Source organism: Prionailurus viverrinus, chromosome A1, assembly GCF_022837055.1.
Source record: "Prionailurus viverrinus isolate Anna chromosome A1, UM_Priviv_1.0, whole genome shotgun sequence".
NCBI classification, from domain to species: Eukaryota; Metazoa; Chordata; class Mammalia; order Carnivora; family Felidae; genus Prionailurus; species Prionailurus viverrinus.
The window spans coordinates 207161840-207182726 of record NC_062561.1 but is presented as its reverse complement, the minus strand read 5'-3'; the positions used below and the strand labels follow the sequence as shown (position 1 = coordinate 207182726).

General features: G+C 42.7%; 1 protein-coding gene across 1 annotated transcript in view; it reads right to left on the bottom strand.

The window, feature by feature from the left end:
- PLCXD3 (phosphatidylinositol specific phospholipase C X domain containing 3) overlaps positions 1-20307 on the bottom strand; it is a 177301-nt gene extending 156994 nt beyond the window's left edge. The window contains exon 1 of the mRNA XM_047875965.1: positions 20054-20307. Coding sequence (XP_047731921.1) covers positions 20054-20156 — 103 coding nt within the window. The 5' untranslated portion in view covers positions 20157-20307. The remainder of the gene's footprint in view (positions 1-20053) is intronic.
- Positions 20308-20887: the final 580 nt, after the last annotated feature.

Sequence of the window (20887 nt, the reverse complement as noted above, 5' to 3'; positions counted from 1 at the left end):
GATCCTGTCAATCGATGCAGAAAAAGCATCTGACAAAATTCAGCATCCTTTCTTAATAAAAACCCTCGAGAAAGTCGGGATAGAAGGAACATACTTAAACATCATGAAAGCCATTTATGAAAAGCCCACAGCTAACATCATCTTCAATGGGGAAAAACTGAGAGCTTTCCCCCTGAGATCAGGAACATGACAGGGATGTCCACTCTCACTGCTGTTGTTTAACATATTGTTGGAAGTTCTAGCATCAGCAATCAGACAACAAAAGGAAATCAAAGGCATCATAATTGGCAAAGATGAACTCAAGTTTTCACTTTTTGCAGATGACATGATACTATACATGGAAAACCTGATAGACTCCACCAAAAGTCTGCTAGAACTGATACATGAATTCAGCAAAGTCGCAGGATACAAAATCAATGTACAAAAATCAGTGGCATTCTTATACACTAATAATGAAGCAACAGAAAGACAAATAAAGAAACTGATCCCATTCACAACTGCACCAAGAATCATAAAATACCTACGAAGAAAACTAACCAAAGATGTAAAAGTTTTCTGTACACTGAAAACCATAGAAAGCTTATGAAGGAAATTGAAGAAGATACAAAGAAATGGAAAAACAGGGGCGCCTGGGTGGCTCAGTCGGTTGAACGTCCGACTTTAGCTCAGGTCATGATCTCACGGTCCGTGAGTTTGAGCCCCGTGTCGGGCTCTGTGCTGACAGCTCGGAGCCTGGAGCCTGTTTCGGATTCTGTGTCTCCCCCGCTCTCTGACCCTCCCCTGTTCATGCTCTGTCTCTCTCTGTCTCAAAAATAAATAAACGTTAAAAAAATTAAAAAAAAAAAAAAGAAATGGAAAAACATTCCGTGCTCATGGATTGGAAGAATAAATACTGCTAAAAGACAATACTACCCAAAGCAATCTACACATTCAATGCAATCCCAATCAAAATTGCACCAGCATTCTTCTCGAAGCTAGAACAAGCAATCCTAAAATTCATATGGAACCACAAAAGGCCCCGAATAGCCAAAGTAATTTTGAAGAAGACCAAAGCAGGAGGTATCACAATCCCAGACTTGAAGCTATATTACAAAGCTGTAATCATCAAGCCAGCATGGTACTGGCACAAAAACAGACACATAGACCAATGGAATAGAATAGAGACTCCAGAATTGGACCCGCAAAAGTATGGCCAACTAATCTTTGAGAAAGCAGGAAAGAATGTCCAATGGAAAAAAGACAGTCTTTTTAACAAATGGTGCTGGGAGATCTGGATGGCAACATGCAGAAGAATGAAACTAGACCACTTTCTTACACTATTCACAAAAATAAACTTAAAATGGATGAAGGACCTGAATGTGAGACGGGAAACCATCAAAACCCAAGAGGAGAAAGCAGGAGAAATCCTCTCTGACCTCAGCCGCAGCAATTTCTTACTCAACACATTTCCAAAGGCAAGGGAATTAAAAGCAAAAATGAACTACTGGGACCTCATCAAAATAAAAAGCTTCTGCACAGCAAAGGAAACCATCAGCAAAATTAAAAGGCAACCGACAGAATAGGAGAAGATAATTTGCAAATGACATATCAGATAAAGGGTTAGTGCTCAAAATCTATAAAGAACTGATCAAACTCAACACCCAAAAAACAAATAATCCAGTGAAGAAATGGGCAAAAGACATGAATAGACAGTTCAAAGTAGACATCCAGATGGCCAACCGACAAATGAAAAAAAGTGAAACATGAAAAAGTGACACATGAAAAAAGCTTAGCATCATTCATCATCAGGGAAATACAAATCAAAACCACAATGAGATACCACCTTACACCTGTCAGAATGGCTAACATTAACAACTCAGGCAACAACAGATGTTGGCGAGGATGCAGAGAAAGAGGGTCTCTTTTGTATTGTTGGTGGCAGTGCAAGCTGGTGCAGCCACTCTGGAAAACAGTATGGAGGTTCCTCAAAAAACTAAATATAGAACTACCCTATGACCCAGCAATTGCACTACTAGGTATCTATCCAAGGGATACAGGTGTGCTGTTTTGAAGGGACACATGCACCCTAATGTTTATAGAAGCACTATCAACATAGCCAAAGTATGAAAAGAGCCCAAATGGCCATCAATGAATGAATGGATAAAGAAGATGTGGTATATATATATATATATATATATATATATATATATATATATACAATGGAGAATTACTCAGCAATCAAAAAGAATGAAATCTTGCCATTTGCAACTACATGGATGGAACTGGAGGGTATGATGCTAAGTGAAATTAGTCAGAGAAAGACAAAAATCATGACTTCACTCATATGAGGACTTTAAGACATAGAACAGATGAACACAAGGGAAGGGAAGCAAAAATAACATAAAAATGAGAGGGGGACAAAACAGAAGAGACTCATAAATATGGAAAACAAACTGAGAGTTACTGGAGGGGTTGTGGAAGGGGGAATGGGCTAAATGGGTAAGGGGCACTAAGGAATCTACTCCTGAAATCATTGTTGCACTATATGCTAACTAATTTGGATGTAAATTTTTTAAAATAAAAAATTAAATTAAAAACAAAAACAGAAGACATCCGGATGGTCAACAGGCACATGAAAAGATGCTCAACGCCACTCCTCATCAGGGAAATACAAATCAAAACCACACTCAGATACCACCTCACACCAGTCAGGGTGGCTAAAATGAACAAATCTGGATACTATAGATGCTGGCGAGGATGTGGAGAAACAGGAACCCTCTTGCCCTGTTGGTGGGAATGCAAACTGGTGCAGCCGCTCTGGAAAACAGTGTGGAGGTTCCTCAAAAAATTAAAAATAGATCTACCCTATGACCCAGCAATAGCACTGCTAGGAATTTACCCAAGGGATACAGGAATGCTGATGCATAGGGGCACTTGTACCCCAATGCACTTTCAACAATAGCCAAATTATGGAAAGACCCTAAATGTCCATCAACTGACGAATGGATAAAGAAGATATGGTTTATATATACAACGGAATACTACTTGGCAATGAGAAAGAATGAAATCTGGCCATTTGTAGCAATGTGGATGGAACTGGAGAGTGTTATGCTAAGTGAAATAAGTCAGGCAGAGAAAGACAGATACCATATGTTTTCACTCTTATGTGGATCCTGAGAAACTCAACAGAAGACCAGCAGGCAGGAGACGGGGGAAAAAAGTTACAGAGAGGGAAGGAAGCAAACCATAAGAGACTCTTAAACACTGAAAATAAACTGAGGGTTGATGGGGGGTTGGGGGAGAGGGGAAAGTGGGTGATGGGCATTGAGGAGGGCACCTGTTGGGATGAGCACCAGGTGTTGTATGGAAACCAATTTGACAATAAATTTCATATTAAAAAAATTTTTAATAAAAAATAAATAAAAATAAAAAAACTTCCACATGCAAGAAAGTAATTGAGCAATTAATAGAGTGAAAAGGCTACCTCTGAAATGGGAGAAAATATTTTCAAACAATATATCAATAAGGGATTAATTTCTAAAATATATAATTAACCCCTACAACCAAATAGCAAAATACCAAATAACTTTAAAAATGGCAAAAGACTTGAATAGACAGTTCTCCAAAAAAAGACATAAAAATAGCCAACAGGTATATGAAAAGATGTTCAACATCAGTAATCATCACGGAAATTAAAATCAAAACTGCAATGAGATATCACTTCATACCTGATAGGAAGGTCATTATCAAAGACAACAACAGAAAATAAATGTTGGTGAAAATGTGGAGAATTGGAACCCTTGTTTACTACTGATGGGACTGTAAAATGATACAGGTGCTATGGAAAACAATATGGCAGATCCTCAAAAAAAATAAAAACAGAACTACTATAAGACCCAGCAATTCCATATTCGGGTATTTATCAAAAAAAACTGAAATAAGGATATTAAAGAGATACTAGCATTCCCATGTTCCTTGTACCATTATTCACAACAGCCAAGATGTAGAAACAACCCTACTGTCCATCAACGGATGAACAGATAAATATAATGTAGAATATACATACAATGGAATATTACTCAGCCATAAAAATGAAGGAAATACTGTCATATGCTGAATGAAACCTGAGGACATTATGGTAAGTGTAATAAGCCAGAAGACAGATACTACATTCAAATGGCATCAAGTAGTCAAACCCATCAAAGCAAAAGTAGAATGGTGGTTGCCAGGGGTGGTGGAGGGAGGAAATGCGGAGTTGTTATTTGATGGATATAAAACTTCAGTCACGCAAATGGAAAAGTTCTAGAGATACTACACACCACTATATTTATAGCTAATAATACTATACACTTAAAAACAGGGTTAATCTCATGCTGTGTGTTTTTACCACAATTTTTTTAAGTGCCATAAGAAGCCAAAGGAAGAACATGTCTAAGAAAGGATGTGGGGTCAAACACCTCAAATGATTTTGAAAGATCAAATAAGATGATATAGAATTAACCGTTAGCTTTGGCAAAATACAGATCACTGACAAACGTGATAAAAACAATTTTAGGGCCAGTGGTAGGGAAATAATGAGATTAGCATGGAATAAAGAGAGAAAAGGAAGAAACTTCAAGACAGAGGAGTTGTTTTTACAAATATCAGAGAGAAATAGTACAGTGGAGAGAGAGGCTGGTATGGAGCCAGAGGACTTTTTTTTTAAGAGGGGCAATAATAACATATGTTTGTATAGTGACTGGAGTGATCCAGTAGAGGTAGAGAAAAATAATGACACAGGAGAGAGAGGGGATGAATTTGGGAGTAAACTCTGAGGAGATTTAAGTGGATGTGATCCAGACCACAAGTAGAGAAGATGGACTTAGGGAGGAACATATCCAGGGCTTTCTCTTACATAAAGAAAAAGCAGAATGTGTAGAAACCAGTGCAGGTAGGTTGCTGGGTTAATGATGGGAAACTGAGGAAGTTCTTCTCTGTACGTATATTGTGTGTGTGTGTGTGTGTGTGCGCGCGCGCGTATGTGTGTGTGTGTGTGTGTGTGTGTAAAACATAAGATGAGGTCCTAAGTTTAGAGTGAGGTGGGAAGGAGCAAGTTGATTTGAGGAGCAAGAAGAAATATGAAATTATCATCTTAGAGAACAGGGAAACTAATTTACTGGGGATGTACAATAAGATATACGGTCAGAAATTTCTAGTGAGTTGAGGCATCCAGGCTATGTAATTTTTCCACCAGTAATGTTTAGCCACTGAAGTTTTCTGGGATTTAAATAAGTTTAAAAAAAAAATAGAGGTTAATGAAGTTGAAGATTTTCCAGGTAAGCAGATAGAAAGAGTGAGATAAGAGAATCAAGGACATTTTCAAGACTGGGACTCTAATGCTGGACCCAAGGAATTTGAACAGATACAAGGAGAAATAAGGACCTGAGGGTGTGATCAAGTCTAAACAAAACAGTTCTGTAGCCTTCCCTTCTAGCAACTTTCAAGTCAGTATCTTCACATCCCCCTGACCACCTACCCCAATCCCCAAACACTGCCTCTCCCCTACCCTTTCCTGGGAGAAAAGCTCAGGGCCAGACATGGCAGGAGTATGTTCAGAGCTAACTCTACAAAAGGCAGCCCTGGACTTCCTTCTCCTCCTCTTGCTCCCCTTGCCCCTCCTCCTTCCATAGTGCAATGTGGCCTGAGACATGCATTGAGATAAGTTCCCATTTGCCCATTAGGACACCTTCAAGCACATCTTCCTCTTCGCCACCCAAGAAGCCAGAGGGGACCTCCAGGAAAGCCTAGCAGGCAACTAAGATTATCCATTCATCTTAGTCCACTTTTCTTCATGAAGTAAATTCTCCAAGTAGATCAAGGAACACAACTATCATTTATAATTTGACTAAGGATAAACATAGCTGCTTCCTAAAAATTAATTCACAGGAAGAATTCTATGCGAAACATAGTATTGGCTGGCATTTAAGATAGAGTGGTAACAGAGCTGTCCATTCCCAGGGTCTGTGATGAAAGATAGGAACATAACAAGAGCACATCTAACAAATCAATGTGCCATCTGCTTCAGTACCTGGCCTCCGGAGGTGACTAATCCTGGCTGCTTCTCAAGAATGTTTAACCATCTCCTCCTGCCCCTCTTCCTGACCCATCTTCCTCTCTTAATAGAGCATAATAAAAACATATGGCTCAGTAGAAAGCTTCTGGCAGCAGAATTCCATGTGAACCATGGTAAATTTCTCTCTCACTTTTTCCTGCCTTCTGGAATATGCGATTTAGGCATTTTTCTGGCTCCCAATCTTCTAAGATGGATCCTAACCCCACCCAGAGAAGGAGAAATAAGAGAATATATAAACTTCTTGAAACTATCAAGTCCCATGATTGTATCCAGAAGTTCCTTGAGTGCTCATCAAGATGACATGTTCTCCGGTTTCCCCAAACTAATGCTTTTAGGTAAGAGGCAGCTTCATTAGTCGTAATAGGTAAAAATTTCTATATTAACAGAGCTGACTCCTTTGATCAACAATAAAACGTGTGTATACAGATCTACGTATGCATGAGATTTAAACTTTTCTTTAAGGCTCAGAGTACATCAATTACTCTACTATTCTGCTTTCAAACAACGGCAGTGTCAGCAATTACTTTAGGTATGTCAGTTTATTTGGCTCTATTTACATTGTTCCAGGCTGCTCACCAAAAACAATATAGACCCCAGCTGCATTCCTACTCTGGACCCGTCCAGAGGAAGGATTAATTAGATAGCACCCACCAGAGGTCTACTTACAGGGCAGAGGGAAAAGACAAGCTTCTTGGAAAAATAGTTAAAGTCGATAACCACTATATGTGTGTACACACACACGTGCACATGGAGCGTGGGCTACAATTGAGAATAATTCACAGTAAGGAACAAAGTCTATCCTACATATTATCTTCTATTTTATAAACTCATACCTGAGTTCTAGGGGAAGGGGCAACAACAAAAGAATCAATATAAATTCAGAAAGCTCTTTTGCTGACATCCCTACTAGGCAAAAATATTAAAAGTTTCTGTCACTGTTGGCATTCGTAGCTCAAGCAGTGATGGCAGACCAGGTCAGAAGTTGGCATCAGCAGCTTCCACAATAGGGAAACCAGTTCTGGGAGCCTCTGACCACAGTGGAATCCAGGGCCTTTTTTACACACTAACATCCTCAACGTTGGGTCTCTGCAGACATAGCTCTGGCCGTGGCGGGATTGTCAGCAGCAGTGGTATTGTGGGTATAAAAATTGTGGAAGCACAGGTCCTGTAGATGTCCAATCAGCAAAAGTGACAACTCCTTAAAGTGTCCTCAAAACAGGAAAGAAGAAAAATGGCAGACACCATGTATGTGGTAGCCCCCAAAATCAGCTTATAAAGCATACTTAAGAATTTTACCGAGTTGCGGCAAGATGGCGGCTTAGGAGGACGCTGGGCTCACCGCACGTCCTGCTGATCACTTAGATTCCATCTACACCTGCCTAAATAACCCAGAAAACCGCCAGAGGATTAGCAGAACAGAGTCGCCGGAGCCAAACGCAGACGAGAGGCCCACGGAAGAGGGTAGGAAGGGCGGCGAGGCGGTGCGCGCTCCACGGACTGGCGGGAGGGAGCCGGGGCGGAGGGGCGGCTCGCCGGCCAAGCAGAGCCCCCGAGTCGGGCTTGCAAAAGCGGAGGGGCCTGACGGACTGTGTTCCCACAACAAGCGTGACTTAGCGTCTGGGAGGTCAGAAATTAACAGCTCTGCTCGGAAAGCGGGAAGGCTGGAGGACAAAGGGAGGGAGAGCTGCTGAGCCCCCTGACAACAGAGCTCAGTTTGGTGGGGAACAAAGGCGCTCGCCAGCGCCATTTCCCCCGCCCATCCCCCAGCCGAAATCCCAAAGGGAACTGGTTCCTGCCAGGGAACTTGCTCGCTCCGCGCAAACACCCAACTCTGCGCTTCTGCGGAGCCAAACCTCCGGCAGCGGATCTGACTCCCTCCTGCTGCCACAGGGCCCCTCCTGAAGTGGATCACCTAAGGAGAAGCGATCTAAGCCTGCCCCTCCTGCCCCCGAGCACCTTGCCTACCCACCCCAGCTAATACGCCAGATCCCCAGCATCACAAGCCGGGCAGGGTGCAAGTAGCCCAGACGAGCCACACCACCCCACAGTGAATCCCGCCCCTAGGAGAGGGGAAGAGAAGGCACACACCAGTCTGACTGTGGCCCCAGCGGTGGGCTGGGGGCAGACATCAGGTCTGACTGCGGCCCCGCCCACCAACTCCAGGTATACACCACAGCACAGGGGAAGTGCCCTGCAGGTCCTCACCACGCCAGGGACTATCCAAAATGACCAAGCGGAAGAACTCCCCCCAGAAGAATCTCCAGGAAATAACAACAGCTAATGAGCTGATCAAAAAGGATTTAAATAATATAACAGAAAGTGAATTTAGAATAATAGTCATAAAATTAATCGCTGGGCTTGAAAACAGTATACAGGACAGCAGAGAATCTCTTGCTACAGAGATCAAGGGACTAAGGAACAGTCACGAGGAGCTGAAAAACGCTTTAAACGAAATGCATAACAAAATGGAAACCACCACAGCTCGGCTTGAAGAGGCAGAGGAGAGAATAGGTGAACTAGAAGATAAAGTTATGGAAAAAGAGGAAGCTGAGAAAAAGAGAGATAAAAAAATCCAGGAGTATGAAGGGAAAATTAGAGAATTAAGTGATACACTAAAAAGAAATAATATACGCATAATTGGTATCCCAGAGGAGGAAGAGAGAGGGAAAGGTGCTGAAGGGGTACTTGAAGAAATCATAGCTGAGAACTTCCCTGAACTGGGGAAGGAAAAAGGCATTGAAATCCAAGAGGCACAGAGAACTCCCTTCAGACGTAACTTGAATCGATCTTCTGCACGACATATCATAGTGAAACTGGCAAAATACAAGGATAAAGAGAAAATTCTGAAAGCAGCAAGGGGTAAACGTGCCCTCACATATAAAGGGAGACCTATAAGACTCGTGACTGATCTCTCTTTTGAAACTTGGCAGGCCAGAAAGAATTGGCACGAGATTTTCAGGGTGCTAGACAGAAAAAATATGCAGCCAAGAATCCTTTATCCAGCAAGTCTGTCATTTAGAATAGAAGGAGAGATAAAGGTCTTCCCAAACAAACAAAAACTGAAGGAATTTGTCACCACTAAACCAGCCCTACAAGAGATCCTAAGGGGGACCCTGTGAGACAAAGTCCCAGAGACATCACTATAAGCATAAAACATACAGACATCACAATGACTCTAAACCCGTATCTTTCTATAATAACACTGAATGTAAATGGATTAAATGCGCCAACCAAAAGACATAGGGTATCAGAATGGATAAAAAAACAAGACCCATCTATTTGCTGTCTACAAGAGACTCATTTTAGACCTGAGGACACCTTTAGATTGAGAGTGAGGGGATGGAGAACTATTTATCATGCGACTGGAAGCCAAAGGAAAGCTGGAGTAGCCATACTTATATCAGACAAACTAGACTTTAAATTAAAGGCTGTAACAAGAGATGAAGAAGGACATTATATAATAGTTACAGGGTCTATCCATCAGGAAGAGCTAACAATTATCAATGTCTATGCACCGAATACCGGAGCCCCCAAATATATAAAACAATTACTCATAAACATAAGCAACCTTATTGATAAGAATGTGGTAATTGCAGGGGACTTTAATACACCACTTACAGAAATGGATAGATCAACTAGACACACGGTCAATAAAGAAACAAGGGCCCTGAATGAGACATTGGATGAGATGGACTTGACAGATATATTTAGAACTCTGCATCCCAAAGCAACAGAATATACTTTCTTCTCGAGTGCACATGGAACATTCTCCAAGATAGATCATATACTGGGTCACAAAACAGCCCTTCATAAGTTTACAAGAATTGAAATTATACCATGCTTACTTTCAGACCACAATGCCATGAAGCTTGAAATCAACCACAGGAAAAAGTCTGGAAAACCTCCAAAAGCATGGAGGTTAAAGAACACCCTACTAGCGAATGAGTGGGTCAACCAGGCAATTAGAGAAGAAATTAAAAAATATATGGAAACAAACGAAAATGAAAATACAACAATCCAAACGCTTTGGGACGCAGCAAAGGCAGTCCTGAGAGGAAAATACATTGCAATCCAGGCCTATCTCAAGAAACAAGAAAAATCCCAAATACAAAATCTAACAGCACACCTAAAGGAACTAGAAGCAGAACAGCAAAGGCAGCCTAAGCCCAGCAGAAGAAGAGAAATAATAAAGATCAGAGCAGAAATAAACAATATAGAAACTAAAAAAACTGTAGAGCAGATCAACGAAACCAAGAGTTGGTTTTTTGAAAAAATAAACAAAATTGACAAACCTCTAGCCAGGCTTCTCAAAAAGAAAAGGGAGATGACCCAAATAGATAAAATCATGAATGAAAATGGAACTATTACAACCAATCCCTCAGAGATACAAACAATTATCAGGGAATACTATGAAAACTTATATGCCAACAAATTGGACAACCTGGAAGAAATGGACGAATTCCTGAACACCCACACGCTTCCAAAACTCAATCAGGAGGAAATAGAAAGCTTGAACAGACCCATAACCAGCGAAGAAATTGAATCGGTTATCAAAAATCTCCCAACAAATAAGAGTCCAGGACCAGATGGCTTCCCAGGGGAGTTCTACCAGACGTTTAAAGCAGAGATAATACCTATCCTTCTCAAGCTATTCCAAGAAATAGAAAGGGAAGGAAAACTTCCAGACTCATTCTATGAAGCCAGTATTACTTTGATTCCTAAACCAGACAGAGACCCAGTAAAAAAAGAGAACTACAGGCCAATATCCCTGATGAATATGGATGCAAAAATTCTCAATAAGATACTAGCAAATCGAATTCAACGGCATATAAAAAGAATTATTCACCATGATCAAGTGGGATTCATTCCTGGGATGCAGGGCTGGTTCAACATTCGCAAATCAATCAACGTGATACATCACATTAACAAAAAAAGAGAGAAGAACCATATGATCCTGTCAATCGATGCAGAAAAGGCCTTCGACAAAATCCAGCACCCTTTCTTAATAAAAACCCTTGAGAAAGTCGGGATAGAAGGAACATACTTAAAGATCATAAAAGCCATTTATGAAAAGCCCACAGCTAACATCATCCTCAACGGGGAAAAACTGAAAGCTTTTTCCCTGAGATCAGGAACACGACAAGGATGCCCACTCTCACCGCTGCTGTTTAACATAGTGCTGGAAGTTCTAGCATCAGCAATCAGACAACAAAAGGAAATCAAAGGCATCAAAATTGGCAAAGATGAAGTCAAGCTTTCGCTTTTTGCAGATGACATGATATTATACATGGAAAATCCGATAGACTCCACCAAAAGTCTGCTAGAACTGATACAGGAATTCAGCAAAGTTGCAGGCTACAAAATCAATGTACAGAAATCAGTTGCATTCTTATACACTAACAATGAAGCAACAGAAAGACAAATAAAGAAACTGATCCCATTCACAATTGCACCAACAAGCATAAAATACCTAGGAATAAATCTAACCAAAGATGTAAAGGATCTGTATGCTGAAAACTATAGAAAGCTTCTGAAGGAAATTGAAGAAGATTTAAAGAAATGGAAAGACATTCCCTGCTCATGGATTGGAAAAATAAATATTGTCAAAATGTCAATACTACCCAAAGCTATCTACACATTCAATGCAATCCCAATCAAAATTGCACCAGCATTCTTCTCGAAACTAGAACAAGCAATCCTAAAATTCATATGGAACCACAAAAGGCCCCGAATAGCCAAAGGAATTTTGAAGAAGAAGACCAAAGCAGGAGGCATCACAATCCCAGACTTTAGCCTCTACTACAAAGCTGTCATCATCAAGACAGCATGGTATTGGCACCAAAACAGACACATAGACCAATGGAATAGAATAGAAACCCCAGAACTAGACCCACAAACGTATGGCCAACTCATCTTTGACAAAGCAGGAAAGAACATCCAATGGAAAAAAGACAGCCTCTTTAACAAATGGTGCTGGGAGAACTGGACAGCAACATGCAGAAGGTTGAAACTAGACCACTTTCTCACACCATTCACAAAAATAAACTCAAAATGGATAAAGGACCTAAATGTGAGACAGGAAACCATCAAAACCTTAGAGGAGAAAGCAGGAAAAGACCTCTCTGACCTCAGCCGTAGCAATCTCTTACTCGACACATCCCCAAAGGCAAGGGAATTAAAAGCAAAAGTGAATTACTGGGACCTTATGAAGATAAAAAGCTTCTGCACAGCAAAGGAAACAACCAACAAAACTAAAAGGCAACCAACGGAATGGGAAAAGATATTTGCAAATGACATATCGGACAAAGGGCTAGTATCCAAAATCTATAAAGAGCTCACCAAACTCCACACCCGAAAAACAAATAACCCAGTGAAGAAATGGGCAGAAAACATGAATAGACACTTCTCTAAAGAAGACATCTGGATGGCCAACAGACACATGAAAAGATGTTCAGCGTCGCTCCTTATCAGGGAAATACAAATCAAAACCACACTCAGGTATCACCTCACGCCAGTCAGAGTGGCCAAAATGAACAAATCAGGAGACTATAGATGCTGGAGAGGATGTGGAGAAACGGGAACCCTCTTGCACTGTTGGTGGGAATGCAAATTGGTGCAGCCGCTCTGGAAAGCAGTGTGGAGGTTCCTCAGAAAATTAAAAATAGACCTACCCTATGACCCAGCAATAGCACTGCTAGGAATTTATCCAAGGGATACAGGAGTACTGATGCATAGGGCCACTTGTACCCCAATGTTCATAGCAGCACTCTCAACAATAGCCAAATTATGGAAAGAGCCTAAATGTCCATCAACTGATGAATGGATAAAGAAATTGTGGTTTATATACACAATGGAATATTACATGGCAATGAGAAAAAATGAAATATGGCCTTTTGTAGCAACGTGGATGGAACTGGAGAGTGTGATGCTAAGTGAAATAAGCCATACAGAGAAAGACAGATACCATATGGTCTCACTCTTATGTGGATCCTGAGAAACTTCACAGGAACCCATGGGGGAGGGGAAGGAAAAAAAAAAAAAAGAGGTTAGAAAGGGAGAGAGCCAAAGCATAAGAGACTGTTAAAAACTGAGAACAAACTGAGGGTTGATGGGGGGTGGGAGGGAGGAGAGGGTGGGTGATGGGTATTGAGGAGGGCACCTTTTGGGATGAGCACTGGGTGTTGTATGGAAACCAATTTGTCAATAAATTTCAGAAAAAAAAATTAAAAAAAAAAAAAAAAAAAAAAAAAAAAAAAAAAAAAAAAAAAATAAAATACTACTATTAAAAAAAAAAAAAAAAAAAAAAAAAAAAAAAAAAAAAAAAAAAAGAATTTTACCAGAGATTTCTAGAACTATGTGGAAGTCCATTAAAGAGGTGTCTGGGAAGTATCAAAACAGACAATTTCCCCATGATTCTGATTTTGCTTTGGGAGTGGCAGGGTTTAGGAAACCCTACCTTTAGGAAACCCAGAAGTCCCTGGGTCTTCTTTTGTTAGTCTTCCCCCATGAACATTCCCTATGTTACTGCTGATATATGACACTCAGCAGTCATATTCCTCTTCTTTGTAATTCACTCTCTATTTGGATTGGGTAGGGTTGGCATCAAATATGAGAAAATAAACTCTAAGTAAAGATATGAGAAATTTGCATAAGGGTAAAGTGTGTAAGCCTTAACCTGTAAACATTGTGTTATTCATTGAAGCAATTTGAGGATTTTTAAAAATTTTAACTGTTTTAGAACACAGATTATGTTCAATAACTAAAATTCAAGTAAGTGAATTATAACCATATTTATATATCTATTCCATGTCAACCATGCTTCAAACAAATGAGGCATGGTTTGCAAAATAAACAAGATCAATCATTTCCTTTTTTTAAGTTTATTTATTTATTTTGAGAGAGAGAGCACACACTGGGAGGGGCAGAGAGAAGGAGAGAGAGAATCTCAAGCAGGCTTCACACCATCAGCACAGAGCCCAATGTGGAGCTCGAACTCAAAAACCGTGAGATCGTGACCTGAGCGGAGATCAAAAGTCAGACACTTAACCGACTGTGCCACCCAGGCACCCCTCAATCATTTCCTTTTTTTTTTTTTTTCAACGTTTTTTATTTTATTTTTGGGACAGAGAGAGACAGAGCATGAACGGGGGATGGGCAGAGAGAGAGGGAGACATAGAATCGGAAACAGGCTCCAGGCTCTGAGCCATCAGCCCAGAGCCTGATGCGGGGCTCAAACTCCCGGACCGCGAGATCGTGACCTGGCTGAAGTCGGACGCTTAACCGACTGCGCCACCCAGGCACCCCAATCATTTCCTTTTTAATAAAACATCAATTTATTGTTCACGTATGGTTTTGATGGCTTTCTGATGCTGATAATTTAACACATTTTGCATTCATGATACCACTATGACTCAAGAGCAATACTGAAAAGTTCTAGCTTATAGATAAATTGAATGAATCTGTAACCTATAAATACAACAATAGTAGCTGAGCCTGTAACATAATGAAGAATGACACCAATGGACAACGAACCAACACAGGGTTGTTTCCTAAATTGTCATTAGTGACCACAAGCATCACCAGATAGGATGATTTTAAGTGCTGTTGATGGCTGATAGCAGTACTTTAAGGAAATGAGGGGAAAGGTTTTACATTTATCACAGCGACCTAATTTGAACACTTAGGTAGCAATTAAGTCACATTTATGTTCAAGGTGCATGAGGAACTATAATATCAGCTTATCAGTATGTTCCCAACCTGGGCCATTAGCCTGGAGTCAAATACCCATATTCTGGCTCTAAGCCTGATTGTAAATTGGAACGCTCATAAATAGACTGCATAGTCCAATAGAAAGAGCTTACTCAAAAATGTATATTTAAATTTGGCTCTACCACTTACATAAAGAACCTCTTTAAAGCTACCCTAAAGCAGTGTTTTTCAAACTTTAAATGTGTATATAACAAGACCTGGCGAGGGGAGCACCTGGGTGGCTCAGTTGGTTAAGTGTCCAACTTTGGCTCAAGTCATGATCTCACAGTTTGTGGTTGGAGCTCCGCGACAGGGCTCTGTGCTGACAGTTTGGAGCCTGGAGCCTGCTTCAGATTCTGTGTCTCCCTCTCTCTCTCTGCTCCTCCCCCGCTGTGTGCTCTCTCTCTCACACTCTCTCTCAAAAATAAATAAACATAAAAAAAAAAAACATAAGACCTGGGGATCACATAAAATGCTCATTGTAATTAAACTGGTCTGAGGGGTAGAGTCTGAGCTCCATTTCTACAAGCTCCCCTATTCCTTCCCTGCTTCCTGGACCAACTTTGAGTGGCAAAGCCTTGGAGGTTTACTGATAGAACATGTAGAAAACATGTATGTACATGAGAAAGCATTTTGTAAAATGGCATCAGGATCACTTTATATTAAAAGTTGGTGATTCAGTTCAACTCATCAAGAAAAGTCCTAGAATAAATTATGTTCCAGATATTTAATTTTTCCTTTTTAGCAAAATCAAAAACAAAACTGGGAATTGGAAAGGCAACACAAGAAAGATATTCATCCTAAACAATTTTGTTGCTTTTGTTTGCTTTCCAGGATTAATCTCAGTGTCACCATCCTAAAATTATAGGGAAAAAAACTTGATTTTTAAAAGAAATTTGTACAATTAGACCCAATCCTAGATATGTCCTGTAGATGGTCTCATCCCAATCAAAACAGAAATAGTAAGTTACAAGGAAAAGGAAAAAGACAGCTGGCTCCAGAAATACTGGCAACAAGAAGAGATCGTTGTAGGGAAAGACATTAAAAACTAATAAAAGCAGACACAAGAACACAGAAATCAGGACCATATAAAGATCTAATTTCTCTAAGTAAAACTGCTCTTTTTCATTGCCATTGGCATTTTCTGGAAGAAATGAAGAAAATCAACAGCATGATTATTGATTTCCAAAGTATTTCTGTGTTCCTTATCGAAAGTTTAAGCATTGGTTTAAACCCTGACCTGTGTACACAGAGGGCAGGAGAGACCAAAGAAAGAAGCAGGCCCCCCCAGCCTGGTAGGTGGCAAGTTTAGTAAAGCAAGAGAACCTACATACAAGGCTTGTCTTCAGTGGCCTCAAGAAGAGTACATCTTTGCACCCACCCACGAGAATCTTAGAGGCCTTACCCAGATTCAGTCACGTGTACTGCCAGATGGTCTCAATAACAACTTACTCTCTTAAGGCAGCATCCTTGAAAAGGGCTCCAGGTGTGGAAAACACATTCCAAGGATAGGGGTGGGGTAAGGAGCCTCTGATTGTGGGGTCCATCTTGAGGTCTCCACTTCTCCATGAACTCCTCCAACACCAAGGAAACATACATCCTCTCTGAGTTCCAATACCACATATTTTAGCCCATCTTTCATTGTCACTTGGTCAGTTTGCTGCATTATGTGAAGAAGATTTTCATCACATATCAGAAAACGCACAGCCGATCCCTCCCATGGAATAATAAAACCCTTCCCGATGTTTCAAATTTTGGACAGAATGACTACCTATCATAGACCCAGATCACTAACACTTTAGCCATATCAAGCAACAGCTTGCTTGCTCCAATGATGGATCTCTTTACCATGGTTCTGGAGGCACCATGATTATAGAGTTAGAACTCTACTGTAATGATGCCAGAAATTCATCAGACTCGCTCTCACCTGAATTTTATAGTCTGTCTTTCTGTTTGCATCTCTGTCGATCCTCTCTCACCTGCCCATAGTGAGAGGAAGTATCATTCATAACCCAAAATGCCAGGATATTGTTTAAAGAAACATGTATGAATGAAAATTTAGTTTGGTGTCATCAGAGGCTGGAAGAAATGATGAATGAGACTAAAATCTGAGTAACTGTCAACGTATTCTGACAGTACCATTCTTTTGAAAAGTAGACTAGAAGCAAAAACTACTAATACTAACTTAATTCCTTAGGCCAGTCAATACCAAATCATGACGCCATTTAAATGCAAAACAGCCAGTAAGCGATTTGGTTCTGAAAGCATTAAAGACGCAGACAGGAGAGAAATGTTTAGAGATGCCAGAACTGCACTCATGGTGGGGAATATCGCGCACCTGCATATTGTTCTTTGCACTAGCCCTGAATAATCTGGGTCAGCTGCCCCAAGAGGGTAGCCTCATTATCAAGCAGCTCTTCACTCTCTGGTTGCTTCACCTAAGAAAACCTGAACTTAGTGGATGACCTAGCAGGCGTTCCCTTCCACAGAAACACTTGTATGGTGCATCAGGAGTGGTTTTAAATGGTGGAGATAATTACTTAATTCAAGCTGCAGCAACTGGCCAAGTAAACATGTAGCAGCCAGGAAGCTATTAGCATGATTTTAAGGCAATTATTCCATTAGTGTTTAATAGTCTCCAATTAGTCTTCTGTATCAAAGTTTGAATGTCTTTTTTCCTCCAAAAATTCTCACAGTTGAGCAATGCAGAAAAGTACCAAACCCATTTTTACACCTACATTTATATGTATGGGTCTACCAAACCTACTTTACAAAATCCTGGGGAAATTCAGGGGTGTGGTTTTGGCAAAACATTTTTTTTTCTCAGAAGTATTGGGGGTGAGAATGGGATGCTTTGCAGGGGATTCGCTTTGAGTATAATATTAAGAAGGGCTGGGAAAGCAGTGAAAATTCCCACTGTGTCCAATGCCACAGCCCCTCTAGTACCATATTCAAAATGGGTCTCATGTGAAGCCTCCCAGTCTCACCCCCAATGCCTCTACTGGAAGACAAGCAGAATATCAAAGTCTCTGACCTCAGGTTTTCACTTTGACCCATGGGAAGAAAAGGAAAATTGCCCTGTATCCTGCTAATGCCTCGTTCCTTGTCCCCTCACCCTGGTTAGTAGTTCTTGCCACTGAGTCATCCCAAAACAAATCCCAATGCGTTTCCCTATTAAAAGTCTTAGGAGACTTTCCCCAAGGACCACTTTAGGGGCCAGATCATTTATCTGATGGTACATCATTTGCCTTCACTGAGCTGCATCTATGAAATGGAGTTAATAGAACCAGTGTGCTTCATGAGGTTTGGGAAGGATTATGTGATCTGGTGTAAATACTACGGCTTTGAAAGGTGAAAAATTAGAGAAATGTAATATAGATTCTGACATAGTATCATACCATCCCTCAGAACTAGCAATGTGAACTTAGGCTTTTAAACCCCCTGCATATCTGGTGAGTCATCTATCAGAAGGCTGGCATCAGAGTCCTTGCCTTTATTACTTTCTATGTGTACAGAAATGCTCAGGTGAGATCATATGAAAACAACCGTCTACAAGCCAAATAAAAAGCAAGAAAAGATAGGAACGCCTGTGGAAGTGAGAGTGAAATCTTGCCAACAAAGTTGTGCACTTTCTATCGTCTCCTTCAAAAGAGCAATCTGGAGGCTCACCCGGGTCTCAGGGTTAAGTGCAGGGTGGAGAAGCTGGGTTGTTCTTTTCCTCCGAGATACCTGGGCTCTCGGGAAGCAACCTCTTGAAGAAAGGCAAAAGGAGACAAACCCTTCCTTCAGGGGTTGGCCCTCAGAATGCAACCTGTGCCTGTCCTAGGAGCCAAACATCCACTTGACTAACGACCACTGATTTGAGTTACTGATCAATTCCAGCGCTGCTGGCTAGATAGAGCCTGTTGGGATTTTTCAAAAGAACCCTTCTCTCTTGTTTTTTCTCCTTTCCTCTTTATTATGTCTTCCTCCAGTGGCTGAGAGGGGGCGCTGGATGGGGCGGGTCAAGAGGAGATAGACCAGAAGGGTGAACTTGATAACCAGGCTGAGCTCTGGGCTAGGGATGGACTACCTTTGGGTAAATTGTCCTTTCGCCAGGTCCTGGAGGGATCAGACATCTGCACCCGCAGCCCAAGTGAAGAGTCAAATTGGTAACCAAGTATGGCCGTGGCCCCAGCTCTCACCGTAGTAGTCCGCCCTGAAATGTCCCTCTCTCTTGCACACCTGAGCTAGGGGCTACTGAGCGCTCCCGCCCCAGAAAGCTGCCTAGTTCTCTGGTCTAAACCGCGCGCGCCATGCTGAAGACTCTGGGTCCCTCGCGTCTCTTCCTCGCTTCGCCGGACTTCCTTCTAGGCTGTCTGGACGCTCGCACTGTCCGCTATTTCCCCTTTGGTTGGCCAGTTCATCGCACCCTCGGCCGCCGCTCACGCAGGTTTCCCTGCTGGGCTTCTGTCCCAAGCAACACAGACACTCGGTCCGCAAGGGTTTGCTTTCCTGACCCGGGCGCTACACGACGCTAACAGCACTCGGAACGCAATCCAGACGGTGACCACGCGGCCAAGCCCGCCGGGTCCACGCAAACCGGGAAGCGGCGCCCCTCCGCCCCTCGCTCCCTTCAGCTCCCCGTCAAGGGCAGTGGTCACGCCGCCGCGGGTCCCCGAACTTTCATCGCTCTTCGGGAAGCGCTTTGTCTCTTTAAAGGAGACTGGGGACGAATATTAATGGTTCGGGTAGGTTCTAACCGAGAATCTACCAAATCCGCTCGACTCCGTGACAGGGATGGAGTCGGAGGTCCACGAGCCGGAGCCGGAGCCGAGCCCTCGGACGCCAGCTCGCGCTCCCCGCGCACTGTCACCCCGCAGACCCAGAAATCGCCCCCGCCCCCCCCACCCCGAGTCTGGGAGGAAAACCGTGGGAGGGGGCACGAGGAGGACCCTAGGGCCGAGGCTTCCCCCTGCCCCAGTCCTCTCGCACAGCCTGCCTGCTTCCACAGCCCAGTGCAACATCAGTCACCTTGACTCGCCGCGCCACGGTCCCCAGAGGTTTGCAAAACGCCAGGAGGCCCGAGGCTCCCAGCGCGCGCTCGCCTGGCCGGAGACCCACCCCTGGGGACCAGCTCCTCTCCCTCGGGCAGCGTGGCAAGTTACCACTTCGTGGCAGATCATGCAGGGCGGGGCGGGTGGAGCGCCCCGTCGGCAGCCTCTGCGCGCCTACCTGGGATGGCTAAATTGGTGAGGGGGATGCTGTGGATGCTGTCCGGCAGAGTTGCCATCCAGTCGGCGAATTTCAGCTCGCTCTTCCCCTGAGACGAGGCCATCGTGCCGGTCGGCGTGCCGCGCGCTGGTCCCCACACTCCCGGGCAGGCTGGCAGGCTGCTGCCGCTAATCCAGTGTTTGCTCCGGCCCCGCTAGAGTTTACACTCCGCTCTGCGCCACACCCACAGGATGGCGCAGACACATGCTAATTTTAATAATTATTCAAAACACCCCGTGCTCCCCTAGTGCCTCCGCCAGACTCCGCCGGAGCTTTTGTTCCTGACGTCCGTGCTCGGCTTTCTGCTCTCTCCCCTCCCTCCCCGCCTCCCTCCTCCCGTCTTATCCCTCCTATGCGTCTCTGCCTTTTCTCGCCATTCTGCAGCTTTCCTTGGCTTCTTTGTAACTTGGTTCACCCAGCTGCTTTGCCCAGGGTCTTGCTCGGCCCTTTGATGTGACTTCCTGGTCCAGTCTGGACGAAAGACAGTCCGGTGGTTGGAGCTAAAATCCTAGTGGACTTGGGATGCTATCGCCTCCTGGGGAGCAGACTCGCCTACTGGCTCTCAGGACTTTCCATTCTTACCAAAGAGCTTTCCTTTTTTATAAGCTACAACAGGTTGTGCCTCTCCTCAGCCGGAGCCCACAGCCCCGCGTATAACAAAATGGTGGTCTTTAATCACCATTTGCCTCATTTGGGGAATGGTTGGCAATTGTGCTGTAGGCAAAGAGCAGTAAATTCCAGGTGGTTCCTACTTAATTCCTGATACCCTGTTCCAGACGTTTCAAGGTAAAGAAG